Here is a 22,132-nt window from a genome sequence, read left to right on the forward strand (position 1 = left end):
AATCGACTCTGAACATTTGGTATAGAACCACGCCGGCACTCTACTCACTAACCATTGGTATTGCAACTGTGGATCAGATAACTACCCTATATCGCCCTCTCACACATCACGTAGTATTATTTTTATATACATGTGTATAATTATACATAAAAATTCTTTATCTCTATCTATATTCTACGAGACGAAGAATTGTAGGCTAACTTCAGAAGAAAAAAACGTCATGAAAGGAAGATGAACCAACAACTTATAATGTCCATGATTCACGGTACTTTACAATTACACGACCAACAACTTTCGCAGTACTACACAAATGTGTGCTATACCGAAAAGCATCCAAACGCTGTAGCAATCACGGGACGATCCTGAATCTGTTGCGTGATGATGATACATTAGTTACATTAAGGTTACAAACACGGAAACTGAGACAACAAACGCGATAGCTGTGCTTACCAACGGTTTCCGCGGCTTGCAGCAGTATCTTCGCGGTGATCTTTTGTAATTCAGACTCTGATCTTGTAAGCTCTATGTTCCATCTTGTAAGCTCTATGTTTTTCCCTTCCTCCTCATCGCCGCCAACAACACGTGCATGTTGGTAGTTGGTACAGTGTATTTCGGTCCGGTGGTGATCTAACGATACCGGAAGACGTTAATCTGAACGATTTCAGTGATTTACAATCTAGGACAGTGGTTCTCAACCGGCGGGGAATTTAATGGACGCATTTGTTAAACATTATACGCATGATAGTCTACATATTTACGGAGACACACGCGCGATTAACGTCACCAGTTAAGTGCTCTGGAATGCATGCATCGAAAATTATATTGCCTTTTGTTCACAAAAACTCATTTTTGACTCTGGATAACCGATTATGGTGTCACAAACGCATCCAGCACGACCAGTATGACGTCAAATAACGCTTTCGCTAAATTTCGAGGGTTACCGGAATTGGTTCACATTACGTTTTTTGTTGCAGTTAATGGCGATTGTCTTGTGTACTGGTGTGCTTGTGTGTCTTGTGTACAGGGAAACAGTTTTGGGTAGTGGGGAATGAAACTCGGAATAAATCTGAAGTGGGGAATGAAGGCAAAAAGGTTGAGAACCACTGATCTAGAAAATTCACAATACACTCAACTCACCCGCCACCCGGGCATGGTATGGTATGGTATGGAAGTATGGTATGGTATGGATCGCTATTTTGGTTTGGAATATGGAAGAATTCAAGTATGGTATGGAATGGAAGATTTTAATCTATGGTATGGAACGACATTTCCATACTTCCATACTTTGGTGTTTTATACATTTTATCGTGATCTGTACAAGCTTCATGAAGCGTACGTTGATCACTGCTCAGTAGGGCTCTTCAAAAATGACTTTTTTTCTCAAATCCTACTGGCTACTTGATAAAATTGTTAGGTTACCTAATTTAAGCCTACACACCTAATTTGGTTCAATTCCAACCACTAGCCGCATTGCTACATGAGAAGAAAGTTTCGATTTATTATATAAAAATAAATAATGAAAAATTTGAAAATTTTCTGTTCCCCCCATGAAAGTGTTAGGTTGTCTATAGAAACGATGTTCACCAAATTTGGTTCAATTCCAACCACTGGAAGCGGAGTTAAATGCCATCGAAAAATTTTGTATTTGAATAAATTAGTATTTACGGTGACCGATTCTTTGTTTATTTATTATGGTTGTGCTCACCGTAAATACTATTTTATTGAAATCGAAATTTTTCGAAGGCAATAACTCCGCTTCCACTGGTTGGAATTGAACCAAATTTGGTGAACATCGTTTTTATAGACAACCTAACACTTTCATGGGGTGAACAGAAAATTTTCAAATTTTTTGGTATTTAATTTTATATAATAAATAGAAACGTTCTTGTCCTGTAGCAATGCGGCTACTGATTGGAAATGAACCAAATTCGGTGTGTAGGCTTAAATTAGGTAACCTGACAATTTTATCAAGTAGCCAGTAGGATTTGAGAAAAAAAGTCATTTTTGAAGAGCCCTACTGCTCACGGAATACGATCGCTTTTGTTATGTGTGAACGTGAACTATTGAACGCTGTTTAGGTAGGCTACAAATACGCGCTTGTGCAACGGTTTTAGGAGCACTTGGAATGACATGATTTTGCGATATAATAATGACAACAGTAATGTTGATCTGATATTCTATTGAGTCTAGACACGACGTCTCCGAGCATAGTCTATCATGCGACGCAATAATTGGTAATGTAGGCAACTCCAACTATACCTCATTCCTTGAGTGACGACAGCTCACAAGCAATCATGATGCAACGTACTAATTGCTCAATGCGATTGATAATTACATTTCTTCTGAAACATTGTCCGCTCCACACATTTATACTATATGCATACCGAGATATCTTATTGGTCATATTTCAAACGATCTCGCATTAGGATTATAAATTAGGGAGTGTGGTAGACATAGTTTGAGATGCGAGTATTTACTTCAAACTTGCATGTGCATCATGCCAGTGTACCGGAAATGCGATGATATTCTTATGGAGTAGGGGCGGGCAACTTCGCCAGTCAGTGGGTCCGAAATAGGAAAATTAAGTACTTGGCAAGCCGGATTGCTGAATAAATACATTATTCGCGCATATATACAAGGAATAAATCGTATTTAATGAATGTATTTTATCGACAGCAATGTCACTTCAAAGCCATTTCTCGCCGGTAATGACAATACAATGTGGATTTGAGAACAGCATTGTCATACAGGTGCTTCCATGTCTGCTTCTCTCTGATCAACTAACTCACGGTGCAATCCTTAATTAAGATTTCAAAGCGTTTCATAAGTCCGGTACCCAAAATTTACCACGATATCAATTCTTTAAGGTTGGGTACATCATAAATGCCGATGATGCAAGTCTTCTCGCTTCGACGAACTTACGCGTAAGCGCGACTCTCGCACGCTGCGCAGTGCGCACACCTATATAATTACATACGCAGTCAACAAAAATTTTTACGTTTAAGCAAGTGGTGGGGAATCTCGGCTGACTGGGGCCGCGGGCCACATATTATCATGTAAGACGGGAAACTGTCCGCGAGCCGGACAACATCTCGTCGCGGGCCGCATCCGTCCCGCGGGCAGTATGTTTCCCTCTCGTTCCATACCATACCATACCATGCCCTGCCCGCGACTGCGTTCCCCTGAAGGTTGACATCCCTGAAAGCACCTAGTGCTGCTATTCGAGTCGTCGCAAATCATGACTTGGCACTGAAAACGCACTAAAGAGGTTACAGCGAGTTATGCCGATTATCAATAGGCCTTTTGCAGGACTTCGATCACGTGACTAGGTCGCATAGCAACCACAAATTGGTTAGCAAGCTACTTTCTCGCGCACCTGCTTCAGTGCTAAATATCGCATATTGTACTGTTGATTTCTGGTTGTAAACGTTTCGGAAATTTGTTGTAGAAGTCATCAGAGATTCACCTATGCTAGATGCCAATCCTCTACAAAGCATATAGAATGATATCGTCAGAATTACGCAGAAATCCGTCGTTAACGTAGCCGTATTTCGGATTCAGTATATTATCGTTTTCGGGCTGTAAACGTTTTATATAAAGCGCAAGTGTCATGGAAATGCGCAAGGATTCAAATATGTTTGATGTCTTCGATTCATGAACTATGTAAACTCCTTGCGTCAAAATGATCGACATTGTAGCCGTTATTTGGTAGTCAACTATGATTTTATGACACAAAATTCGACATTGCAGGACATTGACTGCGTGATATTTATTGCAGCATTAAGTTAGGTGTGGATAGTAAGTATACTATACTATACTATAGTTGTATTGTAGTGGTAGTTGATAATCATTGCAGCATTTTGATGATTGATATCGATTTCAATATATATAGGATACTGCTATTTTTAAGCCTGGAGACAATGACTGCCAGTGCCAGTACGTTGATGTGTTAGGAATTCATGCCATGTGCTACATACTATATATATATTAAACATCCTATGCTATTGTATGGCTTCTCAGTTAAACAATTCAAAATATTTAGACCTCTACACCTATATTACAAGTTATTGATCATTCTGTCATGCTGCCAAGTGCCACTACCCGAAGAAAAATGACCATCAGCTCCAATTCAGGGTGCAACAAGCTGTCCCGAGGCCTGGATTACTTGATTGGTTGCCTGGATTGGATTACTTCACTCTTTGGCACAGTGCAAATATCTTGAGGTTCAAGACATGGCTATACCACATGTATACGAATTAATGATCTGATGGATTATCCCAAGAGAGCCGAACATAGGCAACTAAGAAATTGATGATGCCCTCGTCAAGAATTCAGCCTGGAGCCAATTATTATCACCACATAAAATTCGGTCATGCAGTAGAAGGCAGCGTGGTTTCATGCCAACAGAAAATGTCAGCAGATGATCTGGCCACTGACTAACTGTCCTGAACTTCTTTCCCGATGTTGATGTCTGCTTCGAAAATGATATTTCATCTGTGTACAGCAAGACAAGCACTCTTCCGTAGATGCTATGAATCTGTCTAGACAAGTGGTTATGGAGGTAGATGAAAATACATAAGCATAAGAGTCTCGGCAGTTATTGAACTTGATAAGGTTAACATGCATTTTTCTTCAACTATTTCTTATGCTCTGGGTATCGAATGCACAAAAATTAATAAATTGCACTTTTTTCCAAGTTTATTTGTAAATTCAATGAATCAAAGAATATCATAAGTTCAGAATATTATGGAGTCAATGCAAAAGAAACAATGTTCGTCGTCTTTAGAGGATGTTTCTGAGTTGGTTGAACCAATACACAGAGGGGGTCAGCAACGAAGTACTATTTTACCTGAGTACTAGCGTCATTATGAGTTTAGGCTACTTCCACTCTACTTGACACGTTTTAGGTAGTACTTTTTTGTCAGTTTGGGGATTTTGTCAACTAGAAAGTAGCTTTGGCGCATGATTGCATCCCCTTCAAGCGTGAAGTTGTCATAACAACTGGGCAAAATAGCCCCAGTACCACGGTAACTAAATTAATTTTTGAAAATTGCACATATGTGTGGTGTCATCACCCTTTTGCGTTGATCAAGAAGATGCAACATAAAATGTTTACAGTTGTGACGTGGCATTAATTTCTAAAACTAAGGGACCCAACCAAATCTACTTCATGTAACGAATTTCTTGACTACTTTTCAGAAATTCATTTCTACTTCCACTTGAAGTACTTTGGACATGTCCTGGAAGTAATTAGTGCTACTTGTACTGGAGTATAAATTGAGGCATTACTTGTACTCGGTTCCCAACAATGACCACGTTGACCACCTCTGGGTATAGGATGACCGATCTTGTCACTGCGTTTGAGCTGCTCTAAGAGTTATTTGATAGTTACTTCCCTTAGTTCGCTAAATAGCGCACATATGTGACATCAACTATTTATCAAAATCGCGTGTGATTTGCCAAATCCACTTTAATCGCAGTTGTGAAGTAGTGCTAATAAGATCGGCATTGTATAAGGCAACAATAAATTGCACTGCTTTGCTTAGTCTTGATGGCAGGCTCTCCCAAAAGATACTTCCGATGTGTTCAGCGGTTTTATAGCAGCACGCCAGCACCCAAACCAGCAGACAGTATATCCTGATCCTTGCGCGTCCCGGCTGCTTCAGTCATATCTTCCATCCAAAATCAGTCTCCACAACAGACAAATAGTTCTGCTTAAACTAACAAATACTCTTACCAGAATATAAACCAATCGCTTTACTTCAAATGCATAAATTTAAGTACATATGATCAGAGTTGAGTACCGTAATACGACTACGTTACCGATGGATTTCTGCGTAATTCTGACGATATCATTCTGAATGCTTTGTACATGATTGATCTCTAGCATAGGTGAATCTCTGATGACTTCTACAACAAATTTCCGAAACGTTTACAACCAGAAATCAACAGTACAATATGCGATATTTAGCACTGAAGCAGGTGCGCGAGAAAGTAGCTTGCTAACCAATTTGTGGTTGCTATGCGACCTAGTCACGTGATCGAAGTCCTGCAAAAGGCCTATTGTAGACTAGCGGAATTGACGCGCTTATCATTCATTACAATCCATATGCATATAGTCCATGACTTGGAGATTAATAGATTAATGCGTTATTACAACATAAGAACGATACCATGAATGCGTGGGTCACGGTCCTCTGTCAGATGCCCAAATGTATAAATTTCGGGTGTTCATGCTCATTGTTTCCAGGCAGAGTGAAAACCGTCACGGCAACATCAAGGCAGCGAGCGATTCCTGAATACTAAGTACCCACGCTTCTTTGAATAGAGCAGCGGCGGGTGTATAGCAGATATCGCCATCATAACAAGAAGTTGGTTACAACTTACTAGCCGATATTATCATCAGAATATTAGATATTTCCACTGGATATATATCGCAAATTGACCGTGCACTGTGTACTCGTGCACTTGTGCATGCATTTATTTCGATGATACTAGACATGCGTCCGGTTGGCTAGTCCGTACCCGGTATGAGCATGTACTTCACGCACGCTTATGCTGGCATATAAGTAGGGTTGCATTTAAAACAAAAAATCAATTTACAACAAACATATCTAAAACATGACGCTTTTTTAAAGCATTTTTTAACCTTGAAGTCACGTACCGGTATCTTTAATTGTAACGTCCAAGTGGATTGACATTGACGATTGAAAATGCAGGGTAAATATGGCTCCTTTGACGAAAAAAGCTTCCGACCTCTGTAATAAACGGACGAAAAATCCATTACTAGGACTACATCGTTATGCAGCATTTTTACAGTCGGTGGCCATTATCATCAAACATCCATTCCGTACCAATAATATGCTATAACTGTAGAGCCGACGACGATTTCGAGGGTTACAACCTTTTCATGCCATAAACGTCAGTAGTTAGTATGATCGCTCGTGACCTGCAATTGTTTCTTATGGGTGCGGCGGTGACTCGTATTGAAAACTCGTGGTGGTGACTCGTACTTTCAGACCCCCCCTCTCGGCCGTGATTCGTAACGGGTTCTTATTAGGGCTGGGCACAATGATTCGAGTACTCGAATCTGAATCGAGTATTAATTTTAATGATTCGGGTCGAGTAGTAAAAGTCGATTTTTTCGAGTACTGATATTATACGTTTCTCGCCACTGAAAGTTAATATATCAACGAGAATTATAGTTTCGATACTAATTTTCACTGTTGGAGCCTTGAAATATAGATTGCCCGTATGGTATCATACGTAACATGTAGTACAAAACTATCAACGTTACTGGGAATAGCATGTTTCTGAAGTCATGATCATCCCACAACATTGTCACCAAGTGCAATGAAATCGGTATGGTTGAATAATACCAAAGTATCTTTAATGCGATGGATAACTGGCATTATATTCTTTGAGATCGCATAAAAGGTACATATTAGAGCTTCGACATATTACATTCGATTATGACGTCATAACGAGTGATACTCGATTACTCGACTCGACTCGAAGCATATTACGTGATTCAGAATCGAATCACTCAGGTACTCGATTTTGCCCAGCCCTAGTTCTTATGGACGTGGTCGTAATTCGTACTTTCGGGCTGCGGCGGTGACTCATATTGAAAACTCGTGGTCGTGATTCGTGCTTTCATACCTCTCATGCGGTGGTGAATCGTATTGAAATACTCGTGTTGGTGAGTCGTATTTTCAGGTATAGGCTGCGTTGGTGTGTCGTACCTTCGGGTATAGGCTGCGGTGGCATGGTATTGAATATGTATCAGGTATATTGATCACGTGTTTGGTACTTTGTTAATATGTATATCCCAAATTATTATATATGACTGATTCGCGTTAATCCTAACGTTTACGGTGAGCGCGACCTCAATATATCGTTATTCTTATGGGCGCGGCGGTGATTCGTACTTTCGGGTATGGTGGTGATTCGTACTTTCGGGTATAGGCCGCGGGCGACATGTCGTACTTTCACGAAAAAAGGTGTGAAATAGTTTTCTAAATCTAGGGATCACTCGCGTGGTAATATTTTAGTGATTATAGTATGTCACAGAACCGGCGCAGACGGCGATTCGAATACCAGCAATAGCCGCGTTCGCAAACTAACACTTCAAAAACGTGTGAAATATTTGTAAAATCTTACGAGCGCTCACAAGATAACACATAAGACATAGCTATCTCTCGTGTTTTGGTGTTACAGAGGTAGGAATCACAAACAAGTAATATTTTGGTAATTAGTTTGTCACAAAACCGGCGTACACGGTGATTCCAATACCAACAATAACCGCAACACTTCAAAAGGGTGTGAAATAGGTTGCAAATCCCGCGATCGCTGACAAGATAAAACCTAAGACATAGCGATCACTTGTGACTTGCTGTTACATACATTCCAATCGCCACAAAGCAGTGTTGGGATGACACGAGTCAACTTTTTCCAATGACTTGACTTGACTCGAGTCACTTTGCAAAAATGACTTGACTTGACTTGACTCGGCGCTTCATAAATGTGGATTGACTCGTGACTCGGAGCAAAATTCACGAGTCAATTTCAAGTCATCAAGTAAACGGTGTCGACTAAATCAATGTATTTTGTGCATGTTCGGATTATTCACGATACGCCGTTGTGACTTGTGAGAGTAACCAGTCATTCACTGGTTTTACGTTTCACTGATCCTAGATTGTTACATCACAAATACACTGGCCACAAACGAAATGATCACAGCTTGCGTTGTCGTAGTAGCAGATTAATTTGATAGCAACGTATCGCTGTTTATTGGACGGCTGTCCTTACATTGCACGGTGCTCACCTTTACCGACGCTCTTGCATGTTTATTTTTTAATCAAACAAATATATTTTATGCATTCATATCCTCACGGATGTGTATAGATGGCTGGTGTATTGTACGATATCAATTTCTTCCATCTTCTCGAGGCTTCGTATTCGATCCTCTATTTTGGCTGATAATAAGAGAATGTAGCATTTAGCTCAGAGTTGTCGAAGACGTCGCGGGTCGAATTCAAATATTCAGATCACTCGCGGGCCGCACCAGTCAAATGATTCCAAAATATTACTAACTCGTAACTCAATATATTAGGCTTACCATATTTCGGAAATGAGAAAAGAGGACACTTTTTCAGAAATTTCAGACAAGCAAAACTGGAGAAGAATTCTCAAAAACAGATAAATTTCACCCGCTTCGTTATCGGTTGACTAAAAAAAAAAAAAAAAGGTCATCACTTCCGCTCAGAGCTCAAAAACACGTTTTTCACTCCACATTGCCGGGTGGATGACTAAAAAAAAAAAAAGGTCATCACTTCCGCTCAGAGCTCAAAAACACGTTTTTCACTCCACATTGCCGGGTGGATGACTAAAAAAAAAAAAAAAAAGGTCATCACTTCCGCTCAGAGCTCAAAAACACGTTTTTCACTCCACATTGCCAGGTAGATGACTAAAAAATAAAAAAAAGGTCTTCTTTTCGCTCAGAGCTGAAATCACCACTTTTCCCTCCGAAATACCCGCCGTAGCTTCACTTCTGCGCTAATTTGCGGCATATCACTCGCAATTTCCTCTAAATCTGACCTAAATTTTCAAAAAAGAGGACAAAATCTCAAAAAAGAGGACAAAAGGGCGTCCTCCGAGGACGCTTTCAAAAAAGTCAAAAAAGAGGACAAATCCTCTTAAAAGAGGACGTATGGTAAGCCTAAATATATGTAGAGCGGTTGTGCGGTTCATGTGCGAAATAGGCCGCATAGTCGGTCATACAGTCGCATAGTCGCCAATATCTGTATTTTAGGAACTAGTGCTAGCATTCGATTATTACCAGCTATTATAAACTCCGAGCTGTTTATGATTAATGGCGCTATCGCAGGCGAGGCTTGGACAGTATGTGCATTATACCAATGCCTCACTTCTTCTTTCGCGCTATACTTGTTAATAATAAATATGCAGATTCCGTGATTTGGTGCTTAGAATTTGGTCACATGTTCAACTGGACGAAAATGCTGAGTCTGTAGTAAGCAAAGACACAGAAGAATGTCGCCTAGCTTGCTAACCTTTCTATCGCTGTTATGTGCATTGTGCAACCGATCACGTGACTGAACTCCTGTGAATAGATTGTTGAATTTGCAAACCATGGGCTTGTATTAGCTTGCTAACTAACTATTCATTGAATTAGCAGCGGCAGTGATCGAAATATTCATCTATCTGTGTATGAGACATAGTATAGGCCACGCTTTATGCAATATCGTTCCTTTATGACTACAAGACTCCGCAGTCCGCATCTGTATATATAGGCTATAGAATATATATCTTTAGGCCTATCTCTATTACGAAACATTTTTACTAAGCAAGTCTACTTGATATAGAAAGTATCCTTTCGGAATAAAATTGCAATGAAGGAAAGATGCACCGACTATATCTACAGTGTCCTCGATTCGCGGTAGTCCTACTTCACAATTCCACGAGCAACAATTTTCGCAGTACTACACAAAGGTGTGCGATTCCGAAAAGCAGCCAGACGTTGTAACCTTCACTGGACGATCCTGAATCTGCTGCGTGGTGATGATTAGGTCAAATACATAGAGGGTGAAATGCAAATCGCAGTTGATTGACTTACCGACGGTTTCCGCGGCTTTGAGCATTATTCTGGTAGTTGCACTTTGCAATTCCGATTCCGATTTCGTTAGTTGTGTGTTTTGATTTTCCTCCTCATCGCCGTCGACATCGCGAACGTATCGGTACAGCGTATCTCCATCTCGCGTTGATCTAATGATACCGGTTAAGTATTGACTGCACAATTTGAGTGATTCAGAGCTGGCAAATTCAATAGAGTTTAATCACCTTCTTTTGCGAGCGGCAGAAGATTGACATCCTTGAAAGCACCTGGTACTGTTATTTGAAGCGTCGCAGATCATGACTTGGCACTGGAAAAGCACCAAGATGCATTATAGCGTGTGCATTTTGATCCGCTCGCATATGAGTTACAGCGTTATTCGTCGTTGGACCCAATAGACCTGTCGGTCGGTAATGAGAGAGCATCCGACTATAGAATGTAAACATTCTATAATCCGACCATAGTAGTCATTTAATTAGCCACTGATCATCCGCGCAAGATAATGACTGGCAGCCACATGCTCCAGAGCACATAGTGCTTGTTTACAAAATTGACTCCAAATGAATGTGCTCTTGCAACTGAGAAACGATATTATAAAAGCGTGGGCAACGAACAAAATGTATCGATCAAACTACACTCCATAACCACGCGCATGGGGAAAGTAGTAAGAAAAGGATGCATATCACATCGTTTGCAGCATCAATAGGAGGACTTAGAGACAGAGAGTGTACAAATGGTGCGCGAAATCCGTCGGAAATACACTGCGCTGTAGCCTAACGTGGCCACACTAATCAAGTCGCTATATAAACGTCCTGTGATGATCAGAGGAAAGTAACACGTCTTACAATCTCGTCAATAACTTTTTCAGAATTATAAGGACATTGCAAGACATGAATTTTTTACTGCGTTGTGCGTATTGGATATTGGGAAATAGGTCGTGAGGTATATAGGCTACATTTTGGTTTATTTGTAAGCATGTTTGGCACTTTGACTTTTCAAATAGATAGAATAAAAAGTCGAATTTACATCTTCTGACTTGCACCGATTTTTATTGACTTTGTGATTTTGAGGATACATGCAATCAAACGTCTTAAAATAAATCCATACTTCAATGAAGATCTCAGCGTTTTGTCGGTCCTGGAGTAAATTAGCTTCGAATTCGAACGCTTGCATGCTGATCCGATCTTCCATGTTGGAAGTCGTGTCGTGCCGTATAAGTGTAGGATCAAGGAAACAGCTGTAATTATAGTTGGTAACAGAAATTCCCCTTACCAGGTGCAATTGTTTTCATATATTTTATAATGTTGCTTTAACCATGGCTTTTCGCCTACAATGCTCAGTCTTCAGCTTGTCGATGGCTTCGCTATTATTCCTTATGTCACTTTGTACATAACCCATTTATGTTCTATGCTTTTGTAGCCACCGCGCAAGCGTATCGGATCCCGGGAGGGGATTAGAAAACCTTAGATAGGAATTCTGTAGTCGGACTGGAGCTCGCAACCCATTGACAGTTGTAGAGGGTACAAATTACTTATCAAGGTTTTTAATTATCATCGTGAATAAATTTCAGAATTGATTTTTTGTAGATTTGCTTGCTATAGCATTTTTAGCAATATCAGAGGCCACACTAACTATATACTATGGGATCTTTAGTACGTAATGTGGACACTTTCGTAGTTGCAGAGAGGCACATAGGCTCACTGGTTTCAAAAATTCATTCGGTATCGGTAGCGAGTACAAAACTCAGTTTGGGCGTGCTAGAACAATTCACAAATCAAGACGGTTACATGGCGCATACCCATCTTTGATGAAAGTGTAGGTCAATGCTGCAGTGCCAGAAGTATCTGTCGAGCTCGCCGTGCATTCTTCCGTGAAGAAAACCAACCCAGCTTGTCCTTGACCGACGGCACCAAGAGAAAAGTACATTCGGTCTTGCACGCTGACTTGTAGCGGATAATCCACTGGAGCAACTGCAGTCTGTAAGTTTCAACAGTTAATAGGCCACTAATATGGTAAAACCACACATGAATTCCAAATCATTAAATTTACGTACAGAAAAACTTCCTGAATAGTAGAATTCGAAAAAGAACGAATATTCCCCTATCCCGTCAATCGTAACATCAGTTGGAAAGAAGTCCGAGTCGAACGGCAGTTGTGGAACGAAAGAACCGTTGACGGATCCGCTGGATGTAGACAGGGAACACGTGACCGGGATACGTTTCCATTCTCCACGGGTTATGATCGACGGAACTCGCTGTTCTTCGTGCCAAATCCACAAGTCGGCGTTGTATCGCAACAGGTAAGAGTTTGACTGTAATTGAAAATTGGTCAATTCGTGGGGAATACACACCATAACGAGATGGCGAACTGAATTGCGGACGGGAAACGATTTAAAAACTTGCTGGGTATTCCCCTGCCAACACGAAACAAGTATACACTTGATTTAAGGTTATCAGAAGAATATATGTGGCTCTGATTACAAGAATATTAAATTAAAGAGGTGTTGTATTTTATTTAATATGGTAGGTGGGGTTGCATTTAAAACAAAAATCAATTTAAAACAAACATGTTTTAAACAAGGACATTGTTTAAAACGTGTTTTTTATTGTCTTTTTCGTAGTTGTTTTAAAGTTACGACGTCACGAATATTCAATTGTGACGTCATAGTGGACTGACATTGACAATTGAAAATATGGGGTAAGTATAGCTCCTTTGACGAAATATCTACGTACTTTAGCTGTTGAACCGACTATTTTGAGGGTTCCAACCATCCCATATCGCATACGTCGGCTGCAGCGGGTCGTAATTGTCCGTAGGCTCATACAACATGTTTTTTGGAAGGTATATACACAATCACGGCATGATTTTACAACTTAAAAAAAAACTTTTTTAAGAAAGGACCTTTGTTTACAACACTGTCTTAACTAAAGCATGTTTTAAACAAAGTGTCTTAAACAACCATTTGTACTAAATGCAACCCTTATGGTAGGCCTATACAACATCCAGTGCTTATGTATCTGAAATCTTTGCGAGTGGCTTCAGTGTGTAACAATCTCACCCATTCGGTAACACCGCACTCGTGTCGTGAGAATCGAAGATTGTGATTCACTCCGTCAAACGTTGATTGGCAGCTCGCGCTTGAAAAGAATTGATCGCTCGATCCGACCACAATTGTTCTGTTCGAAGAACACGAAGGCAATGATATTTGCATGCCCAATCCATCGCAAGTGACATCCACAGGAGCTGCAAATTAAAATGGTGATAAATACCTTTGCCTGAGTACACATCCGATTAATTATTGAGTCTGGCTACAATAACGCATGGTCAACTTACGAGCACACGTTCTCATGTTATCCAAGAGATTCCAGCAACCAAGCGAGCAATCGCAACTCCGCACTGCTCCTTGCGGTAGACATACGTCATTGCATCCGCCGTTGTCAACATCGCACGGGTTTGATAAGCCTGCATGAATCAAGGATTAAAGGTCAATATGGCTGAATGTACGGTCGGCTGCGCTGTACTGTGCAGTACCTGTTACGTCCACCGTGAAGCAGACCTGCTGACCTGATTTTCTGAAAACCAAACGAGACATCAGGAAAAAAAACACCCACTGTTGCGACGACACGCCTACGTTGTTAACACATATGCACCGAACGAAATTTGCAATCGTTCATCGGTTCTGCGATTATCACCAAAGAGATGATTTCATCTTCGAATTTGATAAATCATTATTCATCACTTTAAAAGTCAATGAAAAGTAAATTGTGAGTGCACAAATTATTCTCGCAGGATGAAGTACTTACCCTAGTGAGTCCAACGCATAATAGCAAATAATATGCCGCCCTGCCTGACTAGGATCAGGGTGCCACGTGATGTTCGATGCGTAAGCTCCGGTGGCATTGATATAGATAGGGGGCGATGATTGTGCGCCAACAGGACCCAATACCACGAACTGAATGATTCTGAATTGAATATTGTTAGGAGATACTGCACTAGAAATCGCGACACAAGCAAGTTGTCAATGCAATATGACATATGCTGTTTGAAGTTCTAATTTATTGACTGTATTTCATGTTTGCATCACGGATATTTTTCCCTAGCAAAATAAATCCAAATTTGTTTGGAATTGTAACCATCACCGCCTCGCCTACAATATATATAGGCTACAATAGATACAATTTAGTTTCTTCAACTTACATTGCGTTCGGGTCGCTTGGATATGCATATAGAATTTCATCGAGGATGCCCCCGTCTTCCGAAACGCTTATAGTTTCATTTTCTGCAATGGTTTCTTCTGGGTAGCTTGGTGCGTCGTTGCATGTCACCGTAGAACTAACTGATAAAATATAATAATACGAAGTACGTAACTTCATTAGTTATTCAATAAATAGTCAACGTCCTCGTTGAGGTAATTCCTTACATTATTTCTCAAGAATACAGGCATAGATATTCCATCCTATGTTAGGAGGACAGAAGCATGAAAATAAAATTTGAAAAATGTTTTTGCATGGTCAATCGCAGGTAACTTTGGCAGGAACATCTCCTCGAGTAACGAAGGACGAACAATGAAGCCATGAATAACTGGTAGGCCTATTACAAAATTATATTATCATTAGGGCAAGTTTTTTCAACTTTATTTTACAATTTTCGGGAGCTTCCGAAATGCCCAGAAGATATGTAGTATGATGTTTTAAGCTGTTTGAAGAAATTTCATTGTGCAACTTTTTGCAACTTTTTCTATTTTTTCGTGCTACATTTAACTGCAACTTTTATCAAGTAGCCTATTGCGCAAAATATAAAGGAAAGATGTAACAGTCATGCTATAAAACTATTTCTAGTATGGTTCTCTCTTTGATTTGCTTAACAAAGAGCTATATGATTGACTAGCTGCAAGTCAATGATATCTATGATCTCTGTGATGCAATGGCATGCCAGCTAGAAGTTCAATAGTCTCAGTCAAGCACGATGGTGCATGAACTACATGTCAATAGATCGCTCGATTGATTCATTATCGTTCAAATTTGTGGTCCTTACCCATTTGACGTACGTCCAGGCGACCGTGGAAAATTACATTATCACTGGGTCACCTTTTCATGCTATTGATTTTGTTGAAGTCGCCAATGCCGAGTTTGGCTGTAATGCCTTGGGCCAACTTTGCAGACCTCGGGGGTTCGGGGTGTGGTAGTTGACTTGTATTATGGATTATCGCTGCACTGTTTGGCTTTTTCGGAAAATTACAGGCTGGCAAAAAATGCAACTTGTAGCGATCTCACCGGCCATCCGTGAAAACGGAAAGTACCAAATTTAAGAGCTCTATGGGAGCTGGCAGCGAATTGCGGTCATTTATGTTTCAATCTTAAAGAATATAGAAATGTATTCATGATGGATTGGATAGCGAAGAAAGAAACGGAACAAGCAAAAACCGTGCACATCTTAAACTGATGGGTAATAGAACAGACCTTTCAAGAATCCCATACACTAACCATTTTTAAAAATTATAAATGCAACTATTTACTGCAAATTTTGTTAAAATTAAGTGCAACTTTCTCGCGATTTTTTGCCTTTGTTTTTATCATACTAATGGGATCATATTCAAGAAGAATACGCGGATGTTTCCCAAAATAGGTTGAATAATCTATTTATTTCGCCTAAAAACTGTTAAAGTTGAACTATTCTAAAACCAGCACCATTTGAGTTAGTATTTCAATTAAATTAAAGATTAAACTTACTCAAACGGGCAAAGTAAAACAGATCGCTACTGACTATCTCAGGGAATATGTATAAAAAGTGTCAGCTTTGCTTACTGTCAACCAGAAACTGCAATGGAATTTGACTCAAATTGTCGGAAGGCGTCAGCGTTACATTTCCATTTGTTGTGATTGTACTCGATGGATGGTCTTCAAGCATCAGCGCGACAGGTATCAGAAACGTTCCCCCTCCTCCATCGTAGTGAAGTTGACAGGTGTCCTACGGTGCAAGAGAAAAGTGGATGTTTCCGACATCAGAATATCGAATAATAATTCGCAAATCTACACTTGCTCTCAAAATTTCGGAATTGATTTACGATACGTGATTCCCAGGGTTGTAATGACTCGAGTCATGACTCGACTCGAGTCCGACTCGAGTCACGATTTTCTAATGACTCGACTTGACTCGAGTCATTTTTCCAAAATACGGAAATGACTCGACTCGACTCGAGTCAATCTGTGTATTGACTCGACTTGGACTCGAGTCATTGCGCATGACTCGAACCAAGTCATTGACTCGAGACTCAGACGGCCAAGACCGACATTTCATTGTAATTACGAAGCCAACACACTATTGGGATTTCGTCTGTTGGTACTGGTACTTGAAAATGCGACCAGAAACTGCTAAGAGTGAGGAAAATTGGTATATTTTAAAAGCGAATCGTTCGATATCACCAAACAGAGTTATAATAAGTGGGTTTACCAATACTTTATCTGGAAGCTGAGCAATGAACACGAAGACTTGGACTCGGACTCGAGTCATAATTCCATGACTCGGACTCGACCCTCTGCTCACTGACTTGGACTCGGACTTGACTCGGTGGTGAGTTGAAATGACTCGACTTGACTCGAGTCAAAACTATAAAAGTGAGATTGACTTGTGACTCGGAGCCTTGTGACTTGGTTACAACCCTGGTGATTCCACAAAGATATTGGGTTATAATTATGGTTGTCTGCTTCCAAATCATATCCCATGATCGCTGCAAAAGCAATTAACATAATATTCCCACTTGCATCTTCGTAGCTATATTAGGGTTACCATATTTTGGAATCGGGATCAAAATCAAAATCAGAAAAGTCAGTTGATCAACACTGAAATCAGCCAATTTTGCTAGTTTTTGCTGAAAAATTTGTGGAGTTGACTAAAAAAAGGTCTGCACTTTCGTTCAACTTCCGAATTACCCACTTTTTACCTAAATTTAGTGGTGTTGACTTAAAAAAGGTTATCACTTTCCTTCAACTCTCGAATTACCCAATTTTTATTTAAATTAAGTGAAGTTTACTAATAATAATAAACACAAAGCTCGTCACTTTCAATCGATTATCTAATAACCCGCTCGAACGTCCGTATTTATAGCTATTTAGCGATATTTATCCCGATTTTCGGTCGAGCCTGTCCATGATCCTAGCTGTAAAAGCTGTAAAGGAGGACGAATTGCCAAAAAGGAAGACATTTAGGCGTCATCGGTGGACATTTTCAAAAATCTGAAAAAGGAGGACGTATGGTAACCCTAAGCTATATGATAGATGTGGACTTTTCTTTTTTGTTTTGAGCTAAATTAAAAGCTGTGAACGAGAGAAACTGCTTGGAATAGACGACAAAATGTGGGCTGTTGTTGTTCGTGGTATTCATGGTGTTTGTCGACAACTATGGTCATTTACACCAGGTCAATTTTCTTCGTTTTTTATTCCGTAGCTACTGACTCGTATAGCATGGCCAACTTCTAGGCTTTTATAAGACACCGCTCACACAGATGAGGTGGCGTGGAGGAACCAAACTAAACCTCCAACACGCAGGTAGGAATTCTGGAGTCGGACTCGAAACCGCAATCACACGCTATCTCTGTGCCACGTGGGTATGTTTGTCAACAATGCAATCTCAATTCAGTCGTTCGTATAAATACACACATATGTCGCAGCAATGCGTGAAAATATTTTTAAAGCAATTTTTCTCTTTGAAGTATCCGGGGAGCAGGGGCTAATGATATTCGTATTAAGCCCCGATCGAGCGTTTCGTATTTTTTCTAATGTGATACAAGCGAAAAAGGTTTAGGGACCACTGCTCTATGAGGTATTTGACGTATTTAGTTAGCTATGTGGTAACTTACCTCGTCCAAAGTGAAATGCGGGTATCTAACATTGCACACACCACCACATTCGTCGGATATTAACGTATTATTGATTCCAGCGTATCTACAAGTCACGCGATCTTGATCGTCATCAACGGAAGTGATTTGTATAGTAGACGGGCATCCTTGCAGAAGTCTACAACGTTGCTCGATGTTAGGAGATAACTTGGTTTAATTTAATTTACTGTAATATAAAACTGCCACCTGACTATTGGCGGACTGAAGGTACGCGGCGGGTTGTTAGGAAGACCGGTGTCAGATCTGACAGCCAAATCAATAAGCGACGGTACCGACCAACTACTACCACCGCCGTACAAGCCTCCTATCCACGCATTACCTCCGTAGCTGCAATGAGAAGTACTTTTGTGTAATCAAATCTTGTGTGTTTAAATGCGTCATGAAGTTTTGTACTCCAAAGCGTCTCTCCTTGTGTAATTGTAATTCAGTTAGACTATACAGTAGGTGTCTTCAAATAGATTTTTTTCCTCAAATCGTACTGGCTACTTGATAAAATTGTAAGGTTACCTAATTTAAGCCCACACACCAAATTTGGTTCAATTCCAACCAGTAGCCGCATTGCTACAGGAGAATAAAGTTTCTATTTATTATATAAAAATAAATAACAAAAGATTAGAAACGATACTCACCAAATTTGGTTCAATTCCAACCTGTAGAAGCGGAGTTACAGCCGTCGAAAAATTTGGATTATGAATAAAATAGTATTTACGGTGACCATTTCTTTACTTATTTATTATAGGGGTGCCCACCGTAAATACTATTTTATTCAAATCCAAATTTTTCGACGTCAATAACTCCGCTTCCAGTTGTTGGCATTTAACCAAATTTGGCGAATTCTATAGACAACCTAACACTTTCGTGCGGTGAACAGAATATTTTTAAAAAATTTGGTATTTAGTTTTATAATAAATAGAAACTTTATTCTCATATAAAAATGCGGCTACTGGTTGGAATTGAACCAAATTTGGTGTGTAGGCTTAAATTAGGTAACCTAACAATTTCATCAATTAGCCAGTACGATTTGAGAAAAAAGTCAATTTTGAAGTCCCCTACTATGCAGCGAGAATCTTTGCATGTGTGCCTATGGCAACGGTAACACACCTGACATAGAACGGATTCAACGTTTGTACTTCAATCGTGAAGCTGTTGTACCCATAAGCCCAATTTTCGAACGTGTCATACGCAGTGCAAATGATTGATATCGGTGGGCTGCTACGACTCGAGTTGGTGACGTGCGAATAGGATGTAGAGACGGTCCAGCTTCCGCCGGTCGTGAGGTATGTTTCTGCTTGAGATGATATTGAGGTGTCGTCGCATTGCGGGGTCTCCCAGTTGCGACGCCAACCGAAACGATAATTTACTTCGATCTGTGGAAGACATCACGCTTTTTAGAAAATTTAAAATTTACAATTACTATGATAACAACAAATGGAGTCACAATCGTTGCGAAGCTGGGTGCGGCAATGATCCTACAATCATGATAGGAATATAACCGTATCATGCGCTCAATACGCTCACCCCATACAATCTCATCACGTATATGTTACTGCCACTGTGTGAAGTAGGCCTATTCCTTAACCTTCCCTCACTGAATATTTATTGCTCATATGATAGTTTTGTGCCCAAAGTATTGTAATCATCTGTAGGCTACGCTGTATATGGAATAGCCTATACTTACCTGGTGCGCATTTCCTTGGCTGTTCAAATGCTTCCACGACACTGTACCACCGCGAAAATGCGAGCCACATGAGAATGATTCTTGTAGAGTGATAACTACGACGATTCCAGCTATATTGCTGAACTCCATGATAGTTATGGGTCGGCGCAACGGAGAGTGATATTGTGTGGTCGACTTTCCTATATTTATATCTGAATTTATGTTATTGTTTTTTTGGAAGTTCCTCTTTCGTTCGCTAGCGACGCGACGAACATTCCCAATGTCGGAATGCGCGTGGCAAAGCCCGTCCTCATTTATTCCTTCCCAAATATGAATACTTTTAAAGCTTCGCTATTCGACAGGACAACCCCTTTTCTTGTAGGTATTTTTATAGATAATTGTAATTATTGTCTATGTTCAGATTGTTCACCCATCGGTTTTCCTAAGACTCTGTGAACTTGAGCACGTTTTAGTTGCAGCCTTGGAGCGGAATAAATTTGGCAATATAATATAATATTTGGTATATATTAGGGATGGTGTGAACGTGAGGTCCAGGTTCGAATTCCATATATGTGAGCCTCAGAAATTTAGAGGTTAACGTTCGCAAATAGTATAGGTTCTGTACTGTGAACCTTTTTCAAATATTACTATATTTACCACGTCACTGTAGCATGTTTGATTGAAATTCTTTCCTTTTAAACTCCGGACCACTCGCTGCATGATGATGCCATCGCTTATATTTCCTTGCACAAATTCTTGGATCAGTGAGAGCAATTATTTCGGCCGACAAGATAGCGTAATGGTGAAGCGTCTCGCTTCTTTATTATCGTGTCGTGGGTTCGATCCCCGGCCGGGCCGGACTAAAGACCTGATTACTGATTAGTAACTTTGGTTGGTATACATGACTTCCCCGCTTGGCCCTCATGCGATAATGAAACAGCATGGAGGGGTGGTACAGGACTTATAAAGCCATACAAGGCTATATCTGCGCCTTCCATGTCCAACGGCATATGTACATTGTACAATTGCACATCACGCACTCATGGTATGCATATGCACAAATCCTGTCCATGTATATCATGAGTCAATGTGTATGCCGTAAAAAGACATCAGGGACAAAAATAAACTAACGCCCTTTGCAATTCCTTGTCGGAATTGTTGTCAAAGCTACGGAAAATAGTGATTTTATATAATTATTACAGTATTTGATTGTTCCAGTTGATGCATGTGGTGATGCTAAAAAAGTAAGCTTTTACTTCAGCATTGTGGCATACTGTGGCCTGAGTCGTCGCTATAGTACACCTACATTAACAAATTAGTATTACCACAGGTTCGCGTTCTTGTTAGCATTCACATCGAACCTTTCAGGGGTTCGCACCATACCTATATTAAAGAGCTTCTAGGAGGTACAGAACTTCAATATGCAATTGAATAGTAGCCTATATTCATATAGAAATAAACCCGAATATTTTCGGCTGACACTCGTCAGGGGTAATCGTCAGCAACTTAAAGATAATTGGAAAGAACATTGTATATCAACAATCGTATCACAAAATATGACGTCACCAGCATGAAATTTCGAATGAGAGAGCATTCAATGTACTATTTTTAGGTGGTACACGAACTCCTTTTGTTCACAGAGTTTTGGTTGGTGTATTTTTATAAAAATCGACTCCAAGGCACACAAATGGAATTGTGAACGGCCCCGCCCTACGATTCGAAATCGGTCGTCTCGATAATTATTCGCACAAATCGGATTATCCAACAGATGTTTTCCGATGGCAGAATTAATGGCCTCTGATCGATCAGCATCAATCTTAAGCGGATGAGTTAAGGGTGAGCTTTTCACTGAGCGTGATGCACGTGTTCTGATAAACCTGGGGACATGTTGGTTTATACGTTCCTGCATACCTGTTAAATATATTGGTTGCAGCGGTATTGACAACTA

General features: G+C 40.1%; 1 protein-coding gene across 5 annotated transcripts; it reads right to left on the reverse strand.

The window, feature by feature from the left end:
- Positions 1 to 272: 272 nt before the first annotated feature.
- LOC145452571 (uncharacterized) lies at positions 273 to 20,378 on the reverse strand. 5 transcript variants are annotated; one of them, XM_080330749.1, is made up of 16 exons: positions 20,206 to 20,378; positions 19,629 to 19,894; positions 18,714 to 18,854; positions 18,489 to 18,645; positions 16,438 to 16,600; positions 14,831 to 14,969; positions 14,437 to 14,595; positions 14,165 to 14,205; positions 13,967 to 14,095; positions 13,692 to 13,876; positions 12,687 to 12,944; positions 12,432 to 12,610; positions 11,741 to 11,870; positions 10,861 to 10,943; positions 10,637 to 10,809; positions 273 to 368 (listed from the first exon to the last, which is right to left on the reverse strand). In XM_080330749.1, exons 1-16 carry the CDS (start codon positions 20,332 to 20,334, stop codon positions 277 to 279), a joined length of 2,424 nt encoding a protein of 807 aa, XP_080186875.1. In that variant the 5' UTR covers positions 20,335 to 20,378; the 3' UTR covers positions 273 to 276. The 5 variants fall into 5 exon arrangements, with proteins under 5 accessions (XP_080186875.1, XP_080186874.1, XP_080186873.1 ...); XM_080330748.1 differs by having other exon boundaries at positions 273 to 371; XM_080330747.1 differs by lacking the exon at positions 273 to 368 and adding an exon at positions 10,254 to 10,568.
- Positions 20,379 to 22,132: the final 1,754 nt, after the last annotated feature.

This window comes from Botryllus schlosseri, chromosome 12 (assembly GCF_051294905.1).
Source record: "Botryllus schlosseri isolate E-star chromosome 12, Bs_hap1, whole genome shotgun sequence".
Taxonomy (NCBI): Eukaryota; Metazoa; Chordata; class Ascidiacea; order Stolidobranchia; family Styelidae; genus Botryllus; species Botryllus schlosseri.